This window comes from Capra hircus, chromosome 4 (genome assembly GCF_001704415.2).
Source record: "Capra hircus breed San Clemente chromosome 4, ASM170441v1, whole genome shotgun sequence".
In the NCBI taxonomy this organism is placed as follows: Eukaryota; Metazoa; Chordata; class Mammalia; order Artiodactyla; family Bovidae; genus Capra; species Capra hircus.
The window spans coordinates 6,107,587-6,125,843 of NC_030811.1; the positions used below are offsets into that span (position 1 = coordinate 6,107,587).

Below are 18,257 nucleotides of genomic sequence, written 5' to 3' on the forward strand. Positions count from 1 at the left end.
TCCTCTGAACACCACCCCTCCCGTTCCCACCTGCCGGAGCTCAGCACTCCTTCCTATGACCCTCGGTGGCGGAGGTGGGGGATGAAAGGGACACAGCCTCCTGCCCTTGGTGAAAGGCCCCCCGCGGGCTTCGAGGGGGACCCTAGGGAGCTCGGGATAACCGTGCCGCCGAGCTCTGGGAGCCCCAGGGTGATCGCCAAAAAAGCTGTGTAAGGATCATTTGAATAAAGGTCAAAGTGTGTGGCCCGTGTCTTGAAGGCCAAGGGAGAGGAGACAGCTGGACTGGCCCGAGAGGGTCCCGTGCTGGGCAGGGGTCCCCCCAGGGGCTGGTTTCGAGTTTCCTTTCTCCCTTCTCCCCTTTTCATCTCCCCTGGGGAAGTGCTTTCTTTATCCTAAGGTACCCCCAATGGACAGAGTACTTCCTCCTTGATTGCCAGGTAGCGATGGCATGGGAGACCCCCGGGGTCACCCAGAGAGATGGGGGTCAGCACCAAGCTGGGCTGCCTGCGGGCTAAGCCCTCTGTTGCCAGCACAGAGCACCCATGGCGGGGATTCCTCACAGAGGGGCGGTGTTCCCTGCTGTTTGCTGGAGACCCCTAGCTTGCGTTTGGGAGCGGGAAGGTACGGGGATAGTTGGTGACACTTGGAAGGCAGGGTCCCCTCTCGCCCTACCTCTGGGGTCAGAGTCTGGACTTCTGGAGGCCGGCGCCATGAAGCACAGGACAGATGAGAAGGGCTGAGAGATGGCAGCTTGCGATTAACCCCCACCCCAACGCCTGCAACACGACGTCACACCTGGGCCACATCACCCCCCTCCGGGGCTCCCTTTTCCTTCACCCAGGAAATTGCAGGTTGGACTCCACATCTGGGTGGTCCCTTCAGTCCTGCCGCCTGTCCAGCTCTGCGGGGGGAAGCTCTGAGCTCCGCCCTGACCCCCTCCTCCAGGCTCCTCCCTAATTCCCCAGCCTGAGGCCTCCTTCCTTGGCAAGGCTGGGATGTCCAGGCTATTTATGGCCTATGGATGGGCTATTTATGGTGTGGCCTCTGTGTGCTCCCTGCCTCTCCCACCCCCCCAACCCCCCAGGGCCTGAGCCTGGCTTCAGCCCAGCACCCACCTGCCCCGACCGCCAGCAGCATCACCCAGGGTCCTTCTCTCGCCCTGAAAGTGGCCATGCCCGGGAACAGGAGCTCCCCTCCCCAGCGGGGACACCGTCTGGGGTGCCTCCCCTCGGCCCCAGCCGGCAGGGTCTGGGGGGCCTGGTCCCACGCGGCCCGGGAGCGCCCTGGGCCCCCGCCGCTGCTGTGCCCAGACATGGCGCTGCAGAATGCCCTGTACACGGGAGACCTGGCGCGGCTGCAGGAGCTGTTCCCCCCGCATAGCACGGCCGACCTGCTGCTGGAGAGCCGGGCGGCGGAGCCTCGCTGGAGCAGCCACCAGAGGGGTGAGGGGCCCCGGATGGGGCTGAGGGTAGGGGGTCCGGGCGCGGTGGCAGCCAGCACTTGAGGATAAGGAGCGGGCCCCAGGGCTGTTTCCCTTCCAGCCCAAGGCTTGCCTAAACCTTGGCCCAGGAGGCAAGTCATGCGGAGCCCAGAATAGCTCCTGCTGAAGCCCAGTGAGTGGCCAGCTCAGGCTCAGAGACGCTGAGGACCCAGAGACACTGGCCCGTCCCCCTCCTCCTCCTCTTGGGCCCCCGCCTCTCCTCCCCCAACATCCCCCGCACACTCAGAGCCTGCCCTCATGAGCTGGTCCCCAGAAGAGTGCAGGGGGCAGGGCGAGCCCCCTGGTGACAGACACGCCCTCTGTGCCAGGCTGGTGGAGAAGCCCTGCGGAGGGTCCCCGGAGTCTGGCCCAGGACCCATTGTCACCCGCACGGCCTCGGGACCTGCCCTGGCCTTCTGGCAGGCAGTGCTGGCCGGGGACGTGGGCTCAGTCTCCCGCATCCTGGCCGACTCCAACAACGGCCTGGCTCCGGATTCCATCTTTGATACCAGCGACCCAGAGCGATGGAGAGATTTCCGCTTCAACATCCGCGCTCTGAGTATGGGCCAGGGTAATGGGGAGGGAGTTGGAGCTCTGAGCGCGGGGTGGGTGGGAGGGAAGCCTGGGAAGGAGCCCTGGGCTCCGGCTTCCCAGCCTCTGCCTGCCTCTCACCCCCACCCCCCTTTGCCTGGCAGCTGTTTGCCTCCACCCAGGCTCTGAGGTCCTGTGTCCCCATCTCTCCCTAGGACTCTGGTCGCTGACCTACGAAGAGGAGCTGACCACCCCCCTGCACGTGGCGGCCAGCCGGGGCCACGTGGAAATCCTGCGGCTGCTGCTGAGGCGGCGGGCGAGGCCCGACAGTGCCCCTGGGGGCCGGACTGCCCTGCACGAGGCCTGTGCCGCGGGCCACGCCGCCTGCGTCCATGTGCTGCTGGTGGCGGGAGCCGACCCCAACATCCCTGACCAGGATGGGAGGCGCCCCTTGCACCTCTGCGGGGGAGCTGGCAGCCTCGAGTGAGTGACCCCTCACCCCAACCACCCTGCTCCCCTCTTTAAGGGAGAGGCAGAGACAGCCGCAGGGAGGGTGAGGGAGCCTGTCTGGGCCTGGCAGGTCTGGTGAGCTGGTCGGACTGGACTTAAGGATGGCCTGTGCTTGGAACGGTTTCTGCTTCCCAGTGTGGACAGAGGGCTGTGGCAGGGCCTGGATACATGGCCTGGATTGGGGAAGTTGTGGACCTGTTATGCGGAGGTGGTTAAGGTTTTCATTTTTCTGAGCTTACCCTACATCCCAGGCACTGTGCTAAGAAGTACAACACACGGCCCTGTAACTAAGGCCCGATCCTGCCCTTGGGGAACTGACTGTCCAGTCATCCAGACAGGCTGTAGAGGAGAGAAGACCCTCAGTTGGAGCCTGTGGTTGTCCTTGAGGGCAGGGTCTGGTTTGCAACTTGGCAGGTCCAGCATTTCCATGTTGGCAGGCACCCTCAGATCAGTAGGCTCAGGGACTGAACCCAACTAACCAAACTCACAAGAAACGGATGGCTATACACATATGTGACCCTGTATTATAACTGTAGGGGATATTAATTTACAGTGACCCAAATAATTACGCCCTATGTATCGGGGGCCTTACAGAGTAAGTTCTCACAATTTTTTGATGAGTCTGGAATCCCAGCAAAGGGAAACTTGGCAAATGTGAGTACTAACTGTACACACAACGGAGGTCTTCTCTCTACTGACTATACACCTGCCAATTTTCACATCTTGTCCCTGGATGGCCCCCAATTTTTGATCCTTGGGCTCCCCTTTTTGGGCCTTCGCCCTCCTGTTAACTTTGTCGGCCTGCAGAGGATTCTATTGAGTCACTCTATTATGTTTGAAGACGTATGTATGACAGCATGGTCCAATAGAAATATACCACGGGTCACATATGTAATTTAAAATTTTCTGTTGCTGTTATTCAGTCGCTAAGTAGTGCCTTTGCGACTGCACGGACGGCAGCACGCCAGGCTTCCCTGTCTTCCACTATCTCCCAGATCTTGCTCAGACTCATGTCCATTGAGTCAGTGATGCCATCCAACCATCTCATCCTCTATCGTCCCCTTCTCCTCCTGCCTTCAATCTTTCCCAGCATCAGGGTCTTTTCCAGTGAGTCAGCTCTTCGCATCAGGTGGCCAAGGTATTGGAGCTTCAGCTTTAGCATCGGTCCTTCCAGTAAATATTCAGGGTTGATTTCCTTTAGAGTTGACTGGTTTGATCTTCCTGCAACCCAAGGGACTCTCAGCAGCACCACAGTTCGAAAGAATCAATTCTTCGGAGCTCAGCCTTCTTTACGGTCCAACTCTCACATCGATATATGACTGCTGGAAAAACCATAGCTCTGACTATATGGCCCTTTGTCGGTAAAGTGATGTCTCTGCTTTTTAATACGCTGTCTAGGTTTATCATAGCTTTGCTTTCAAGGAGCAAGTGTCTTTTAATTGATATGAAAAAGAAACAGGTGAAATTCATTTTTAAATAGTGGTAAATTACATGTAACATAAAATTTACTATCTTAACTGTTACTCAGTGTCCAGTTCAGTAGCACTAAGTACATTCACACAGTTGTGCAACCAGCAGGACCATCTAACCCCTGAACCTTTTAAATCTTGCAAGACTGAAATTCTGTATCCTTTGAACAATAACTCCCTACCCCTCCCCCAAGCCCCTGGCAACTACCCTCTACTTTTGGACTCTATGAATTGGAATGGTCTCCGCACCTCTATTGAGTGGAATAATACAGTATCTGTCCTGTTGTGACTGGCTTATTTCATTTAGCATAATGTCCTCAGATGCATCCAGGTTGTAGCAGGTAACAGAATTTCCGAGCCTTTCAAAGGCTTGAATAATATTCCATGGAATACGTCACATTTTATTTATCCAGTCATCTACTGAAGACTGCTTGTAGTCACCATGTAGGTTGCATCATGTAGGAAGCACCATGTAGGCTGCTTCCATGTTTTGGCTATTGTAAATAATGCTGCCATGAACATGAGCATACAAGTATCTGTGAATCAAGTGAAATTAATTTTAATAATATATTTTAATTAACACCATGTATTCACAATGTTATCATTTCAACATGGAACCAATATAAAAAGAACATATGAGATGTTTTACATTCTTTTTTTGTACCAAGTCTTCAAAATTGGTGTGTATTTTGTACTTACAGCACATCTCAGTCAGGATTAGCCATCCAGTAAGTGCTTGGTGGCCACAGAATCAGACAATGCCATTCTGTGAAGTCCCACATCCTTAGTGAAGTCCCTGTGCTCCAGCCCAGCTCCCTGAGATCACACTTGGTGATAATCATTCCTTTTAAACAAAAAAACAAAGGGAACGTGTTAGTCGCTCTGCCCATGGAATTCTCCAGGCAAGAATACTGGAGTGGGGAGCCATTCCCTTCTCCAGCAGATCTTCCTGACCCATGGCTGAAACCCTGGTCCCCTACATTGCAGGCAGATTCTTTACCATCTGAACCACCAGGGAAGCCCCTTGATTAAGTACATATTTTAAAAATTATTATGGAGGGACTTTCCTGGTGATCCGGTGGCTAAGACTCTGTGCTCCCAATGTGGAGGGCCCGGGTTTGATCCCTGGTCATGGAATCCTATGTGCCATAACTAAGAGTTTGCATAGTGCAACTTAAAGATCCTGCATGCAACAACTAAGATCCAGCTCAGCCAATAAATAAATCAATAAGTAAATATTTTTTAATTATTATGGAGAATTTCAAACCTGTAGAAAGGTGGACAGGATCATATAATAAGCCCCACAATCCATTACCATCTATATCACCCACTTCCGCTGCCCATTGCTGTTTTGAACTCTTAGCTGATAGTTTTTCAGGCATTGTCTCATATGCCACTCACAACAACCTCTTGAGTCTAGGTATTAGCAATTATCCCCTTTCTACAGCTCTGCTGGAGCTCAAAGAGACTGAGTTCCCTTGGCCTTTAATTCTGGGGCACAGGTCCTTGTAGTAATAGTAATACACAGTCTTCTAGGAGGGCTGTTTTGCTGCAAATCTGGCTGGCCAATTTTGGTTTTGTTGGTCTTTCTCCCACCACCCCAATTTCCGTGTGTGCCCACTTTCAGGCCCCTCCCCACTCCAGTTCCAGCATGCAGAGCCCTGCAACCATCCTGATGCCCCTGGACTGGAATGCCAACTCTTCCCTCACTGGCTGTGTGAACCCTCCAAGACCCTCCACCCTCACGGCCTCCGTGTCCTCATTTGAACCCGCCCTGGGAATGAACCAAGTCAGGGCACGTGGTGCCCGCAGAAGGTGCCTGTTCTAACTGAGCAAGGGCTGCTGGCGCCTTTGCTCCCATCCAGGGTTTAGGGCACTTCTCCTGCCGAGAGCACGGGGCATGACAGAGGGCACTGGAGATGCTGCAGAATGTTGCCAGGATCTTAGTGCCAGGCAGGCTGGAAGGGGATGGGCAGACAGCACCAGGGCCACCCAAGGGTGCCCCAGGGTTTGCTTTGCTCACACCAGCAATCATGCAGGGGTGAAGGTCTCTACGCCAGTCTTCCTCCCCCACGGCTGTCTTGCCCTTACTAGGTGCGCAGATCTGCTCCTGAGGTTTGGGGCGAAAGTGGATGGTCGGTCGGAGGAGGAAGAGGAGACCCCTCTGCATGTGGCCGCCCGGCTGGGCCACGTGGAGCTGGCGGACCTCCTCCTGAGACGCGGGGCCTGCCCCGATGCCCGCGATGCCGAAGGCTGGACCCCGCTGCTGGCTGCCTGTGACGCCCGCTGCATGTCCCCCGCCGACGCCGAGGCCACCACGGCCCGCTGTCTCCAGCTGTGCCGCCTTCTCCTCTCCGCCGGGGCCGACGCCGACGCCGCCGACCAGGACAGGCAACGGCCCCTGCACTTGGCCTGTCGCCGCGGCCACGCGGACGTCGTGGAGCTGCTCCTGGCCCGCGGCGTCGGCGCCAACGCCATGGACTACGGGGGACACACGGCCCTGCACTGCGCGCTGCAGGGCCCCGCCGCGGCCCTGGCCCAGAGCCCGGAGCGCACGGTGCGCGCGCTGCTCAACCACGGGGCCGTCCGCGTGTGGCCAGGAGCTCTCCCCAAGGTACCGGCTGGGGCCGGAAGGAGGGCCGCGAGAGCGGGGCGGGGGTGTGGGGAGACCCGGTCGGTGCGCCAGGTTCCTCTGGACGTAGGCAGCTCCAGACGCGGGTCAGTACTTTGTCTTTCAGCCCAGCCCAGCAGGGCGCAAACCGCACACCAGCAGGAGGTGGGGAAGGTTTGCTTGTGCGCCTGCGCACATGTATATCCACTGCCTGCCGTGCATGTACACGTGTTTGCATGTGCGTGTGTGTATACGTGAGTGGGTGATGAATATGAACCGAGGGCTGAGGGGCCGGACTCTAAAGGGTCTGAAAAGACAGGAGGAGTCAGGTCTGATGGGGGCCAAAAGGGCTAGTTTCTTCCTCAGAGGAGAGAGCGGATGAATGAAGCGTTTAGGAAGCTCCAGTCACAGGAGACACTGGCCCGGGGCAGAGTGATAAGCCTGGTCTTGAGCTTCAAGGCCTCCTGACCATCTGCAGATGGACGAGAGAGCTTAGCAGAACATGCACCAGGGACACCCGCAGCTGTTATGCTGGCGCCAAAGAAAACACACTCACTGTCAATTTCCAATCTCTGCCTTATATTTAATATTAATATCCCCGAGGCGGGTTCAGGCTGAAGATATGTGCTACCGATGCCCTGGCAGGGGGACCCTGTCCGCCCTGTGCTGTGTCTAGAAAAGGCTATATAATATCTCGGAGGATGTTGGACCTCGGGGTGGGGACCCTGGTTCTCATAGGGGCTTGGTCAGGATGGGTATAGGGCAGCAGGCTGCATGCAGGTCCCTCGCCCTGCCTCTGGGCTTGAATCATCCAGCCCCGCCCAGTTCCGGACGCTCCCCTGCTATCCCCACCTCTCCCCTTCACTCATAAACCTAGAAGCATCTGTGTAGATTCCTAAGCAAGGCCAAATAATTAAACAGCTCGAGAGTTCGGCAGATTGGTCTCCCCTTTGGGAAAATACAAGAAAATCAACAATTAACACTAATTAATCTCCTATTAACACCAGATAATTAGGAGAGGAGCAATTCCCGGTAATCTGACAGTGGCTCTGACAGCTAATGATTCCCCTTTGGGGAGGGGGTGGGAAGAGAAGGCAGAGCAGCGAACGGATATTCTGGGACACCACTGCCTCCCCCTGAAGCCCTGTTCTGTTCTCACTGCCCTGGGGACAGGCCGACACAGCAAAGTGCCCCCTGCGTCCCTTCATCTGGGCTCCACAGCATCCCAGGTGATCAAACAGTTGGCATTCATCTCCCACAACCTGCAGCTGCTCTGGGATTGGCTGGGGTGCCTGTCCTCCAGCGCAGAGCTTCTCCCTGGCCCGCCGGTGACCACTGTCAGCCCCCAGCCAGTCCTGCAGAAGCCACCATACTGGTCTGGGTGCTCAGACTGGAGCCAGGGTCTGGCTGTGATGTTTGTTCGTGTGACTCTAGGCAAGTCCTGGGATTCTTTGAACCCATGTTCCTTGCATGTGATACAGTCTTGACCTAAACTTAGTGGGAACAGTAGAAACAAACACAGCCCTGACCATGCTCCAGACCTGTTCTAAGATGTGTTACCTTAGAGGCATGGATTTCTTCAGTCCTCCCAACAACCCCGTGAGGTAGATGGCAACTGAGAACACAGGCTCTGGAGCCAAGGACACTACCTGTGTGACCATCAGCAAGTTGCTTCAATCTCTCCAGTTCTCTGTTTTCCTCATCTTTACAATAGGGATGTAACAGTGTGCCTGCTTCATGGGTTAGTGTGAGAACAAATGAGTCACATACATCTAGCCCTTTGGACAAGGCCTAACCTCAAGATACTGCTCCTCGTCAGTTAGCCAGTGTTGTTCTAAAGCTAAACAATGTAGATGAAAGCACTTGGGAAGCTATTGGGCATGATCCCAGTGTAGGGGATCTTTAGACAAGGGATGGAGTGCTGCAGGTTAGAATAGCCACCGAGGCTTCCTGGAGGAGGTGGGACCTGGGATGGGCAGGGATTGGAGAGATGGAGGAGGAAGATACAGGCATTCCAGGCGGAGGGCAGAGGCAGAACTCCCAGAGTGGCCTGGGAAGGGCAGAGAGACTGGCATAAATGGCAGGCAGTAGCAGCAGGTAAGAACAGGAAAGTTATACATAACCAGCCCGAAGCTCTAAGGAGGAGTGAGACCAAGAGGCCTGCTCCAGGCAAACGAACTGGGGCAGTTCCGGTAAGCACTGCCCAGATGCAGGGACAGAAGCAGAGGGCCTGCGGTGCATGAGATGCTTTCTCCCTGGACAAGGCCTTCCACCTGCTCCCACCGCCCAGAGCATCCAGCACGTGGAGCACTCCCAGCCTGCCAGGCAGAAAGCTCTCCTTTCCTCGCAGGCAGGGGTGTTAGAGACCCTAGTGTTACATGCAAGTGTGTGCAGCTTGCATTCAGGAACGCTGCCTGAGAGACCGCTCTCAGCTGTTCTCAGGTGTTATGAAAGGTCCAGGGCCACTGCCTGAAAAACAGCAAGAGACAGAGTGGCTGAAGCACGATTCAGCTTACATGCATCACGTGCAGGCATGGAGCAGATGACGGTTCCTGGGTATGTCCGGGCTGTGCACGGCTGACTTTCTGACCTTGGGGACAGTGGCCCAGCACAAGCTGCCTCCCAGCACGGCTCGCCCCTCACAGCACAGGCCACCTCCTCAGACAGGCCTTTCTTGACCACCCAGCTAGGACCGTGCCCTCCTGACCGCACTTAGCCCCTGAGCCTGTTTCCTTTGTAGCGGCGTATACGTAAGTGGCTATTAATGTGTTGTGTGCTCCTCCTTTTCTGCTTCGATATTTTCTTATTTGACTGTGTCGGGTCTGTGGCATGCGAGAGCTTCATTGCATCAGGTGGGATCTTTTGTCACGGGGCATGCATTCTCTAGTTGTGCGTGCCGGCTCAGTCATTGCAGTGCATGGGCTCTCTCATTGAGGCACATGTGTTCTTGGAGCACGCGTGCTTAGTTGCCCTGCAGTATGTGGGATCTTACTTCCCTGACCAGGGAGCAAACCCGCGTCCCCTGCATTGTCAGGTGGATTCTTAAATGCTGGGAAATCCCGCGTTTTCCTTCAGAAAGAGAAGCTCCCAGCTGACGAGGACCTGTGTCTCCTCCTCACAGCTGGGTCCCCCAGTGCTGGCCCAGAATAACCCTCAGTAAATATTTGTTAAAGGAAGAATGAAAGAATGAATCTGGCTGCAGCTTGATCCTAGGCACACTCCCACATCAGGTGTCTGCTGGCCTTTTTCCTTCTTCTTAAATGCTCTCCTCGCCTTTACAGCCCAAGCTTGCTTCTCTGTGAATCCCTCCTGGACCACCCAGCACTCCTGCCCCGTCTCCATCCCTCCCCTGGCACCAGCGGGTTCTGCCTTATACGTGATTGATCTTTCTGTCTGCTCAGGAGCTCCAGCCTCAGGTCAGGGACCCCTTTCCCACCCAGGAAGATGCAGCACAGAGCCTTGTAGAGGCAGACAGGAGAGCAGGATGAGGTGGTAGTTGAGGGCAAAGAGTACACCGCCGGGCTTGGATGGCTGCAACCACAGCTTGGGCAAGTTACTTCTCTGAGCCTCAGCTTCCCTTGTCTGTAAAATGGGGACAGCAATAGTCCATACCTGCAGGGCTGAGAATTGTCAACACACGGAAAGTGCTAAGAAAATATCTGGCATAAATTACGCAGAGTAGAAATGGTAACTGTTGTATTGGTTTCCTGTCATAGCCATAACAAAGTACTGCAAACTGGGAGGCTTAAAACAGTAGAGATGTATTCCCTTTCAGTTCTGGAGGCTGGACATTTGAAAAACCCAAGTGTAGGTAGGGCTGGCTCCTTCCAGAAGCTCAGAAGGAGAACCTGTGCCAGGCCTGCCTCCGCACATCGGGTGGTTGTCCGCAATCCTTGGCGTGCCGTGGCTTGTGGGCACATCACTCCGATCTCTGCCTCCATCATCACATGGCATTCTCCTTGTGTGCCCGTCTTCTCTTAAGACAGCAGTCATATTGGATTAGGACCCACCCCAATGACCTCATTTTTACCTTGATTACATCTGCAAAGACTCTATTTCTACGTAGGTCACATTTCTAGGTACTGGGGTCAGGATGTCAGCATATCTCTTGGGGGACATAGTTCAACCCACATTAGCTGTTTCTTGGCTGTCTCGTCACTGGGCCTGTTCTGCCAGGGACCAGCCGCGTGTGGTAACCCCTGGAGCACTGACGCAGCTCTGCCCCCTGCAGGTGCTGGAGCGCTGGTGCACGTCCCCGCGGACCATTGAGGTCCTGATGAACACCTACAGTGTCGTGAAGCTTCCTGAGGACGCCGTGGGCCTCGTGCCTCCTGAAACTCTGCAGGTCAGATTCTCGGACCCTGAACACACAGTCATCCAGCCTGCCCCAAGAGACGTCCAGCTCCTAAAAGGAAGCCCTTTGGGTCCCCCCATTCTGCCCCCACAGAAGTTACTAAGGAAAAGAAAACTCAGAGTGAATACCTGAAATGCTCCTGACTTCTAAGAGGCTCCTGGAGACTCCCCCTGCCCCACCCCACTTTAGAAGCAGGTGCCCCCTGCCTAGGGCTCCCTCTGAGCCCCTCGTTCTGCCCCCAGAAGCACCATCGTTTCTACTCCTCCCTCTTCGCCCTGGTGAGGCAGCCCAGATCCCTGCAGCATCTGAGCCGCTGTGCTCTCCGTGCCCACCTGGCGGCCTGCCTGCCCCAGGCCCTGCCCCGCCTACCCCTGCCGCCCCGCCTGCTCCGCTACCTGCAGCTGGATTTCGAGGATGTGCTCTACTAGGTGAGCCTGAGGCTCTGTGGACCGCCCCAGTCGTTGGGGGCTGGGGGAGGGCGGGGCGGAAATGGATCTGAGGCAAGATAAACATGGGGGCAGGGCCCTAGACATAGCTCCCCAGACCACTGGACCTCTCTGAATCCACCCCTCTCCTTCCAGATGTCCACTGCCTTTTGAGAGAGTCTGAAAGCAGATGCCCCAGACCCTAGGGGATGCCAGCCCACTGCTCACAGCGCCTGGGACTCGGGACTGAGTTGAACGGATTCAGGCCTAGGTGGCCCTCTCAGCAGGAGGCCCAACTCCACGGGGAGGAGTGCTGTCATTCCTCCCAGGAGAGGCAGACAGACCAGGTGGCCAAGTGACGTCTGTTGGAGAGAGAGCTAGGACTCATGGCAAATGATATATACTCTCCTGGGGGGGGGGGGAGGGGGCGGTTCTCCTGAGGCCCCCTCCAGACTGTCCAAACCCTGTGCTCACATTAAAAATATGCAGGCCTGTGTTATTGGATGCTGTCTCCAATAGCCCCTCCTCTAAGCTGGCTGGCTCGCGGGGACTCGAGATGGGCAGATTTATGGGGTCCCCTGGATCTGCCCCACGGTGCCAGCTCTATCACCTGCCTCCTTTGGCCTCCACCAGCTACTGAGGGATCCCAGGCAGACCTGGCCCTCTGACCACGATGAGGGGCACTAGTCATCAGGTGAGATAGTGCAGAAAAGGCCTGAAAGAGAGCCAGTTGGGAGGACGGGGGAGCAGAGAGGCTTGGGTAAGGAAAATGAGGCTGTGGAATGAGGCCGGGCAGACAGTGGGGCAGGGCGGTACAGGCAGCCCCAGGCTTGGGCAGCGAAGTGAGGGCAGGAAGACAACCGGAGGTGGATGCACAGGGCAGCCAGCTTGGCGTAACCCTAGACCAGGTGAGAGTGAAAGACGCAGGTTTAGAAAAGCCGAAACAACTCTGCCTGCTGCCTGTCCCGTAGGTCGGATGTACACCTGGGTCCGGGAGCTGAGCTGAGACATAACACCCCTGGGTTCTAGTCCCAGCTTTGCCATTAACTTGCGAAACAGACGTCTCTTTCCTGCTCTGGACGCAAGCTTCTGCATCTGTCAAACAAGAGAGAAGGAGAGGGTCCCTGAGGGTCTTTGCAGGCCCAGGATTTAAAGAATTTACAGGCAGTCCCAACAGCCAGGAGCCCGTCCGAGACCACAGGAGGGAGGTGGCCTTGCTCGGAGCCACGGGGCAGCCAATCCAGTGCACGGTGACCCGTGACGTCAAGGGTCGCCGGACAGATTTCCTAGCGGCCCGGAGTGCGCACGCGCCGAAATTCGCAACTTTTCCCACCAGTCGCTAGGAGCAAGGCAGCAAGGTGAGGGGCCAAGAGGGTGAGAGGCGGAGGGGGCGTGGCCTGAGGGGGACAGACGGCGCGAAGTCCTAGAAGACTTCGAGATAGCGGAGGTGAGCGGGCCCTGATTCCCACCCGGCCTCACGGACCTTGGGCTGACCGGCCCGCGTGGGCTTCCAGCTGTAGGGCGCGGGGACAGCCGGACGGGAAGGGCCGCGCCTGGGGCCCAGGCCCACGAGCGGTCGGGGCGGGGGCTGACTGAGGCCTGGCCCCTAGGCTGTACACGGTCCCGACCCGGCCAGACCCCGCAGGGCCCACTCCCAGGGGAAGTGGGCGCAGGCGAAGAAATTAGGAAGCGGTTTGGGGCAGGCTCGGGTTCCGCTCACGGCTTGGGGCCTCCTCCGCCCCGTCCTGGGGAGCCCCCTCTTATCCCATCGCGGGACCAGGGCAGAATGCCCCTTATTCCATTCATTGGTTCAGCAGGGGTTTGAGGGCCTCCCGTGGGCAGGACACCGGCCACACAAAGGCCTGGCTCCCCTATCCCCACTGGAAAGTTCACTCCAATGGTGACAGAGACACTGAGCAAACAGACGGGAAACTCCCAGGGTGATAAGACCTCTGCAGAGGGTTTCACTGGTGATTGTCCAAGAGCGGATCAGCCGCTGAGCGCAGGTGACATGGACCTCCTCTTTGAGTAGGTGACATTTAACCTGAGGCCTGAGTGACAAGGAGCCAGCCACATGAGTGGAGTGAGGGAGACAGGGAAGTGACATGGACTGATGTGGATTTTGAAAGATGGCTCTGGCTGCTGAGAGGCTTGGGCGAGGGGAGACGTAGGGAGGAAGGGTGAGAGACCAGTTCAGAGGCTATTTCAGGAGCCCTGGCAGAGATGGAAAAGCACTGGGTGAGACTTGGGATCCTTTCTGGAGACTCCATGGAACTTGCTGATGGAGTAGAAATGGAAGGCTTAAGGAAAACGTAGTCCAGGATGAGTCCTCCACCCTTTTCTTGGGCAGAGCAACACTGGATGGAGGGTGGGACTAATTTGCTAAGGTGGGGAAGATAAGAAAGGGGCAGATGGCGGGGGAGTCAGAAAGTCTGTTTGGGAGATGTTAAGTTTGAACTGCCTATTACAGATAGCAAAGAAGCTGTGTGACATGGTCATTTAAATCTATGAATTTGGATTCCAAGGATGAGGACAGGCCTAGGGATATAAACAGGGGTGAATGCATGTGTTTGTATGTGAAAAATATTTAAAGCTCTGTCCCAAGAGAATCTTGACTCTCAAGGGGACGACTTTTCTGAGAAAGTCCTGTTTATGCATTTTGATGGCAATTCTAGTTCATCTGCATCCACGTCATTCATTTTGTGCTTCCTGAGTCCCAGGTTTTAGGCACTAGATACAGGGCTGTGAATGAGACCTGCTCCCACCCTAGTCTGAGAATTTTCCATCTAGTCTGAGAAACCAGTGTGTGAATATCGAGTTCAGATACAAAGGGCAAGGTAGTGAGTGCAAAAGGCTTGTGGGAGCAGGATTTGAGGGCCTGAAGGAGGAAGGAAAGCAGGAGCAGCAGGGGGTCCTGGGAGGACTTCGCAGAAATGGGAGGGCCTCCCCAAAAGTGGTAAGAAAGGCGGAGGACTTCTGGCCGTATCTGGAGAGCACTGGTTCATGCAGGAGGCCTTTTAAGAACGTAGGGCATAAGGGAAGAAAGGCGATGTGGACTGGTCACTACAGGAGGCTTCTGGCCATTTTCGCGCGTTCTCCCCTTAGCAGGGCGGTGTTAGGAAGGTCCTTTCTGGGGTTAGACATCCAGACACTTCTTGCAAGCCAGGGAGCTTCCTCCTCAGCCGCCTGGCTGCGGGTCCCGCGGGCCCAGAACCTCTCCCCGGTAATTGCTTTCCGTAATGTGTTTGCTCCAAACCAATTTCACGCCTCCGTGAGGACTCCGCCCTGCACTGGAGCGCGGACCTCCCCACCACCAACCTACTCGCGTGTATCACGTGCGCGGCACACAATCGGCACACATTTAACCCAACGATATGCAGAGTTCAAGTACTTGGATACAGCCAACATACATGAAACTACACGTGTGTATGCTAGGCTTTAAGACCCTCGTGTACAACCGTCCCCCGCCCCTCCCGCCCCAACCAGTGCACTCACAGTGAAGGCCCCTGCAGCGCCCAGCGCGCCGGCCCTCGGACGGCTCACCTGGTGCGGTTCCTTTGCTCTCCGCGCGTCTCCCGGACTAACGCCAGGGGGCGCTGCAGCATTCCGCGCGTCTTTCGCGGTGACGCAGTTGCGCGCTGCTGCCACCAGAGGGTACCCGCGGACAGAGCCCGAAGCGCCCCACCGTCAGTGGACACTCGCCCGATGAGGGAGGCGAAGGTGTATTTGGATTTGACTTAAAAGAGTACTTCGTTGTTTTTTTTTTTTTTTCCTGGGTGCTGGTTCCCAGTCCGTGAACGGGTGGCCAGATGAGGAGGTCGACACAGGCACATACAGAGAGGGTAGATTCAAAATAAAATTCTTCCGTAGAGAATTTCCCCAACTGGTGAGTAGTTAGATGGGACAAATCAGCACATGGGAAGCCAAAGAAGCATTTTTAGCATTCCATTTTAGACGATGGTGGGAGGTGCTTACCTATACGGGCCTGTCCAGGGATTCAATAGGAGAACCAGAGAGTTTTCTTCTCAGTAAAGAAAGGAGGCGGCTCCCTTCAGGTTTGAGAGAGACAGCTTCTGTCCTTGGTACTGATGGGAGAGTTAGAAACTGTGTTTGGAGAGCCCCTGATAGGAAGAACGTCCGTAATCGACCACTCCGCTTTCCTTTGTCCAGTTAGTGAAGGAAGAACTCATTTTGAAGGGTATTTCCTTACATTCACGTGATTGTTGCAGGAGCTTTCTGACAAGACAGGGTGTATGCTCAGTTGCTCAATTGTGTCTGACTCTTTCGGCCCTTTGGACTGTAGCTCACCAGGTTCCTCTGTCCGTGGCATTATCCTGGCAAGAATACTGGGGTGGGTTGCCATTTCCTCCTCTAGAGGATCTTCCCCACCCAGGGACTGAACACGCCTCTCCTGCGTCTCTTGCATTGCAGGCGGGTTCTTTACCACTGTGCCACCTGAGAAACTCAGAGTAGATATTAATTGCTGTCGCTCATGGATGGAGAAGGTAAGTCAAAAGGGCGCCAAGATCACATGGCCCAGAGAGGAGTCAGAACAGAAACTTAACTTTAGGTGTTTGGTTTTTTTTTAATTTATCCAACCAGTGCTCTTTTCCCTTTACCATGCAGCCTCAGTTCCACAGTCCACGACGGGGCAGGAAAAGGAAATGGGCTGCTTCAGTTGCCACTGTGTGTGTGAAGGTTTTATTCTAATTCAGCTACTGAATGTCAAGGACTGTGCAGAAGTCACACTTCATGACCCCAGCATGGCAAGGGAACAGATTGAGGATAGAAATGGATTACCAAATACAGTATCTCACAGACACAGACCACACCAGAGCCATACAAAGCCCGGAGGTCTCACGCGCCTTATTTCAGAGTTAGTGGCCCACTGGGACTTGTTGGCAACAAGCTTTAAGCCTCTATGCTCTGTGACAGCTTGAGCAGAGAATTCCACTTTGCAGAGTGTAGTTCTGGGCAGTGCGTTCTTGAACTAGATGATCTAACCTCTTCAAGGTCAAAGGGTCTTTAACCTTGAATCCTCGACAACACATGATCCATTTCATCCCATCAAAAAGTGACAGACTTATTAAAGTGGCCCTTTACTGGGGGAACTAGTTGGGGGTGGGGGCTAGTCAGGGAGGAGATTTCAATATATATACTTTTGAACTTTTGGAATTTTGTGTTCGGTGGTTTTCTTAAGTATGCAAAAGGTGAATGTAGTTACTTTTAAAAAAAATGGATCTTCCTTCATGCTATATTTGATTGGTGGTGTTAATATTCATACAGCTTTAATTTCAGTGATTGTAGCCCCAAAGTTGCCTTGGTAATTTTTCAAGTCAATAAGCCTCTGTTATCTACCCAACACTGTAAAGTCATCACCCCAAGTACTGACGTCTCACTTTTTAATACACTTTTGAAGTCTGGTCTTCCACATGGGTACCAAGCAGTACTTGGTTAATTTTACAAAGGGGGGCGCTGCAGCATTCCGCGCGTCTTTCGAGGTGACAAGGATTATCCTTGTACTTTAGTGGTGATTGGTGTTCGCAGACTTGAGTTAAGGCACCTCTTCTTTCTCTATATCAACATGTCCCTCCAGACTCGATCTCTACAAAGTTTCAAGACAGAGCCTGAGACAGATCAGGACTCTGGAAACCACACCCTTCTCCCTCGACCTCTCTGATGCACTGCCAGTCAAGCATAACGAAAGAAAGCCCCACCCTCTTCTGTCCCTCTTTGGTGACAGTGTCTTTCAGGGTGCTGATTTGAATACATCAGCCTAACATGAGCCAACACGACACCCCCAATGTGAATAAAGTTCCCTGAGATCCAGAGTTCCCACCTGCCTTGCGTTCTGTCCAAACGCTGAGACTCCAGTGTGAGTTTTCCTTCTCACCGGAACCAGATAACTCCTCTATTAGACCGCATCTTCCTAAACTCGCCTGCTCCTGCTACTGTGAATTTCAGCTTGCTTGGCTCTCCCTGGCCCCACCTGAATAACAGTTAGCAGACGACCTTCGTTTAGTTAGCCAGGGTTGCTCTCCGTCCTGAGGCTCCGGTCACTTTCTTCCGGTGACTTTCCTGACTTAAGTCTGTCTTGCCCACTGACCTGAGGCTGCTATGCAGCAGCAGAGCCCGGTGACTTTTGCCTCTAGAGTGACGACTCTACTTCTGGAAATCTGGAGGAAGAGGGGGAGGGTAAAAGGCGCGCCATTCCCGTGTCTGAGAAGGGGGGAGGTGAGCAGAGTCATCTGCAATTAGCGGATAATTAGCGCCGCTGACCCTTGGGGCTCATCAGCGCTCCCGGGGCCAGCCCCCAGCAATCAGCCAGGGCAGGTCGAGAGTGTCAGGCCCAGGAATGAATAGGGCTCATCAGCGGCGCGGGAGTCGGGGAGCCAATCAGGAAAATTAATAGCGGAAGAGAGGGAGAGCGAGCGAGGGAGGGAAACCCGGACAGACAGACAGACAAGAGAGACCGATGTAGGCAAGAAATGAGGGGGCAGATAGAATAAGGCGGATGGGATAGGGAGTGAGAAACAGGAGCCATCAGATAGGATTGGGATAGAAAGGAGGGCGGGAAAGGAGACTGCGGGAGGGAGGAAAAGGACGAAAAGATGGAAAAGATGGAGGGAGCAGGGCGAGAGGAACGGTGAGTACTTGGTACAGTGTGGGCACTGGAGGAAATCGCTCACCGAGGCCAGGGTGAGGGACCCGGGGAGTCCGCGACGGACGGGGAGTGAGGAGGAGCCAGTGACAAGGGATACCGCCGGGGGCGAGGGTGAACCTGGTCTACCGAGGACGAAAAGGATCCCCCCCAACCGAGACGAGCGGCCCAGAGCCGCGGGACCGCGGAGGAGCGCGCCCCCTGCCGTCCGCGCCT

The 18,257-nt window shown here is 55.2% G+C and overlaps 1 protein-coding gene across 3 annotated transcripts; it reads left to right on the top strand.

Annotated features, from left to right (window-relative positions):
* On the top strand, window positions 1,124-11,866 carry ASB10 (ankyrin repeat and SOCS box containing 10). Of its 3 annotated transcripts, none has more exons than XM_018046712.1 (6): window positions 1,124-1,442; window positions 2,227-2,494; window positions 6,085-6,604; window positions 10,833-10,946; window positions 11,198-11,383; window positions 11,537-11,866. In XM_018046712.1, the coding sequence occupies exons 1-5, from the start codon at window positions 1,172-1,174 to the stop codon at window positions 11,381-11,383; spliced, it is 1,359 nt and encodes a 452-aa protein (XP_017902201.1). In that variant the 5' UTR covers window positions 1,124-1,171; the 3' UTR covers window positions 11,537-11,866. The 3 variants fall into 3 exon arrangements, with proteins under 3 accessions (XP_017902201.1, XP_017902203.1, XP_017902200.1); XM_018046711.1 differs by lacking the exon at window positions 1,124-1,442 and adding an exon at window positions 1,555-2,039; XM_018046714.1 differs by lacking the exons at window positions 1,124-1,442; window positions 11,198-11,383 and adding an exon at window positions 1,552-2,039.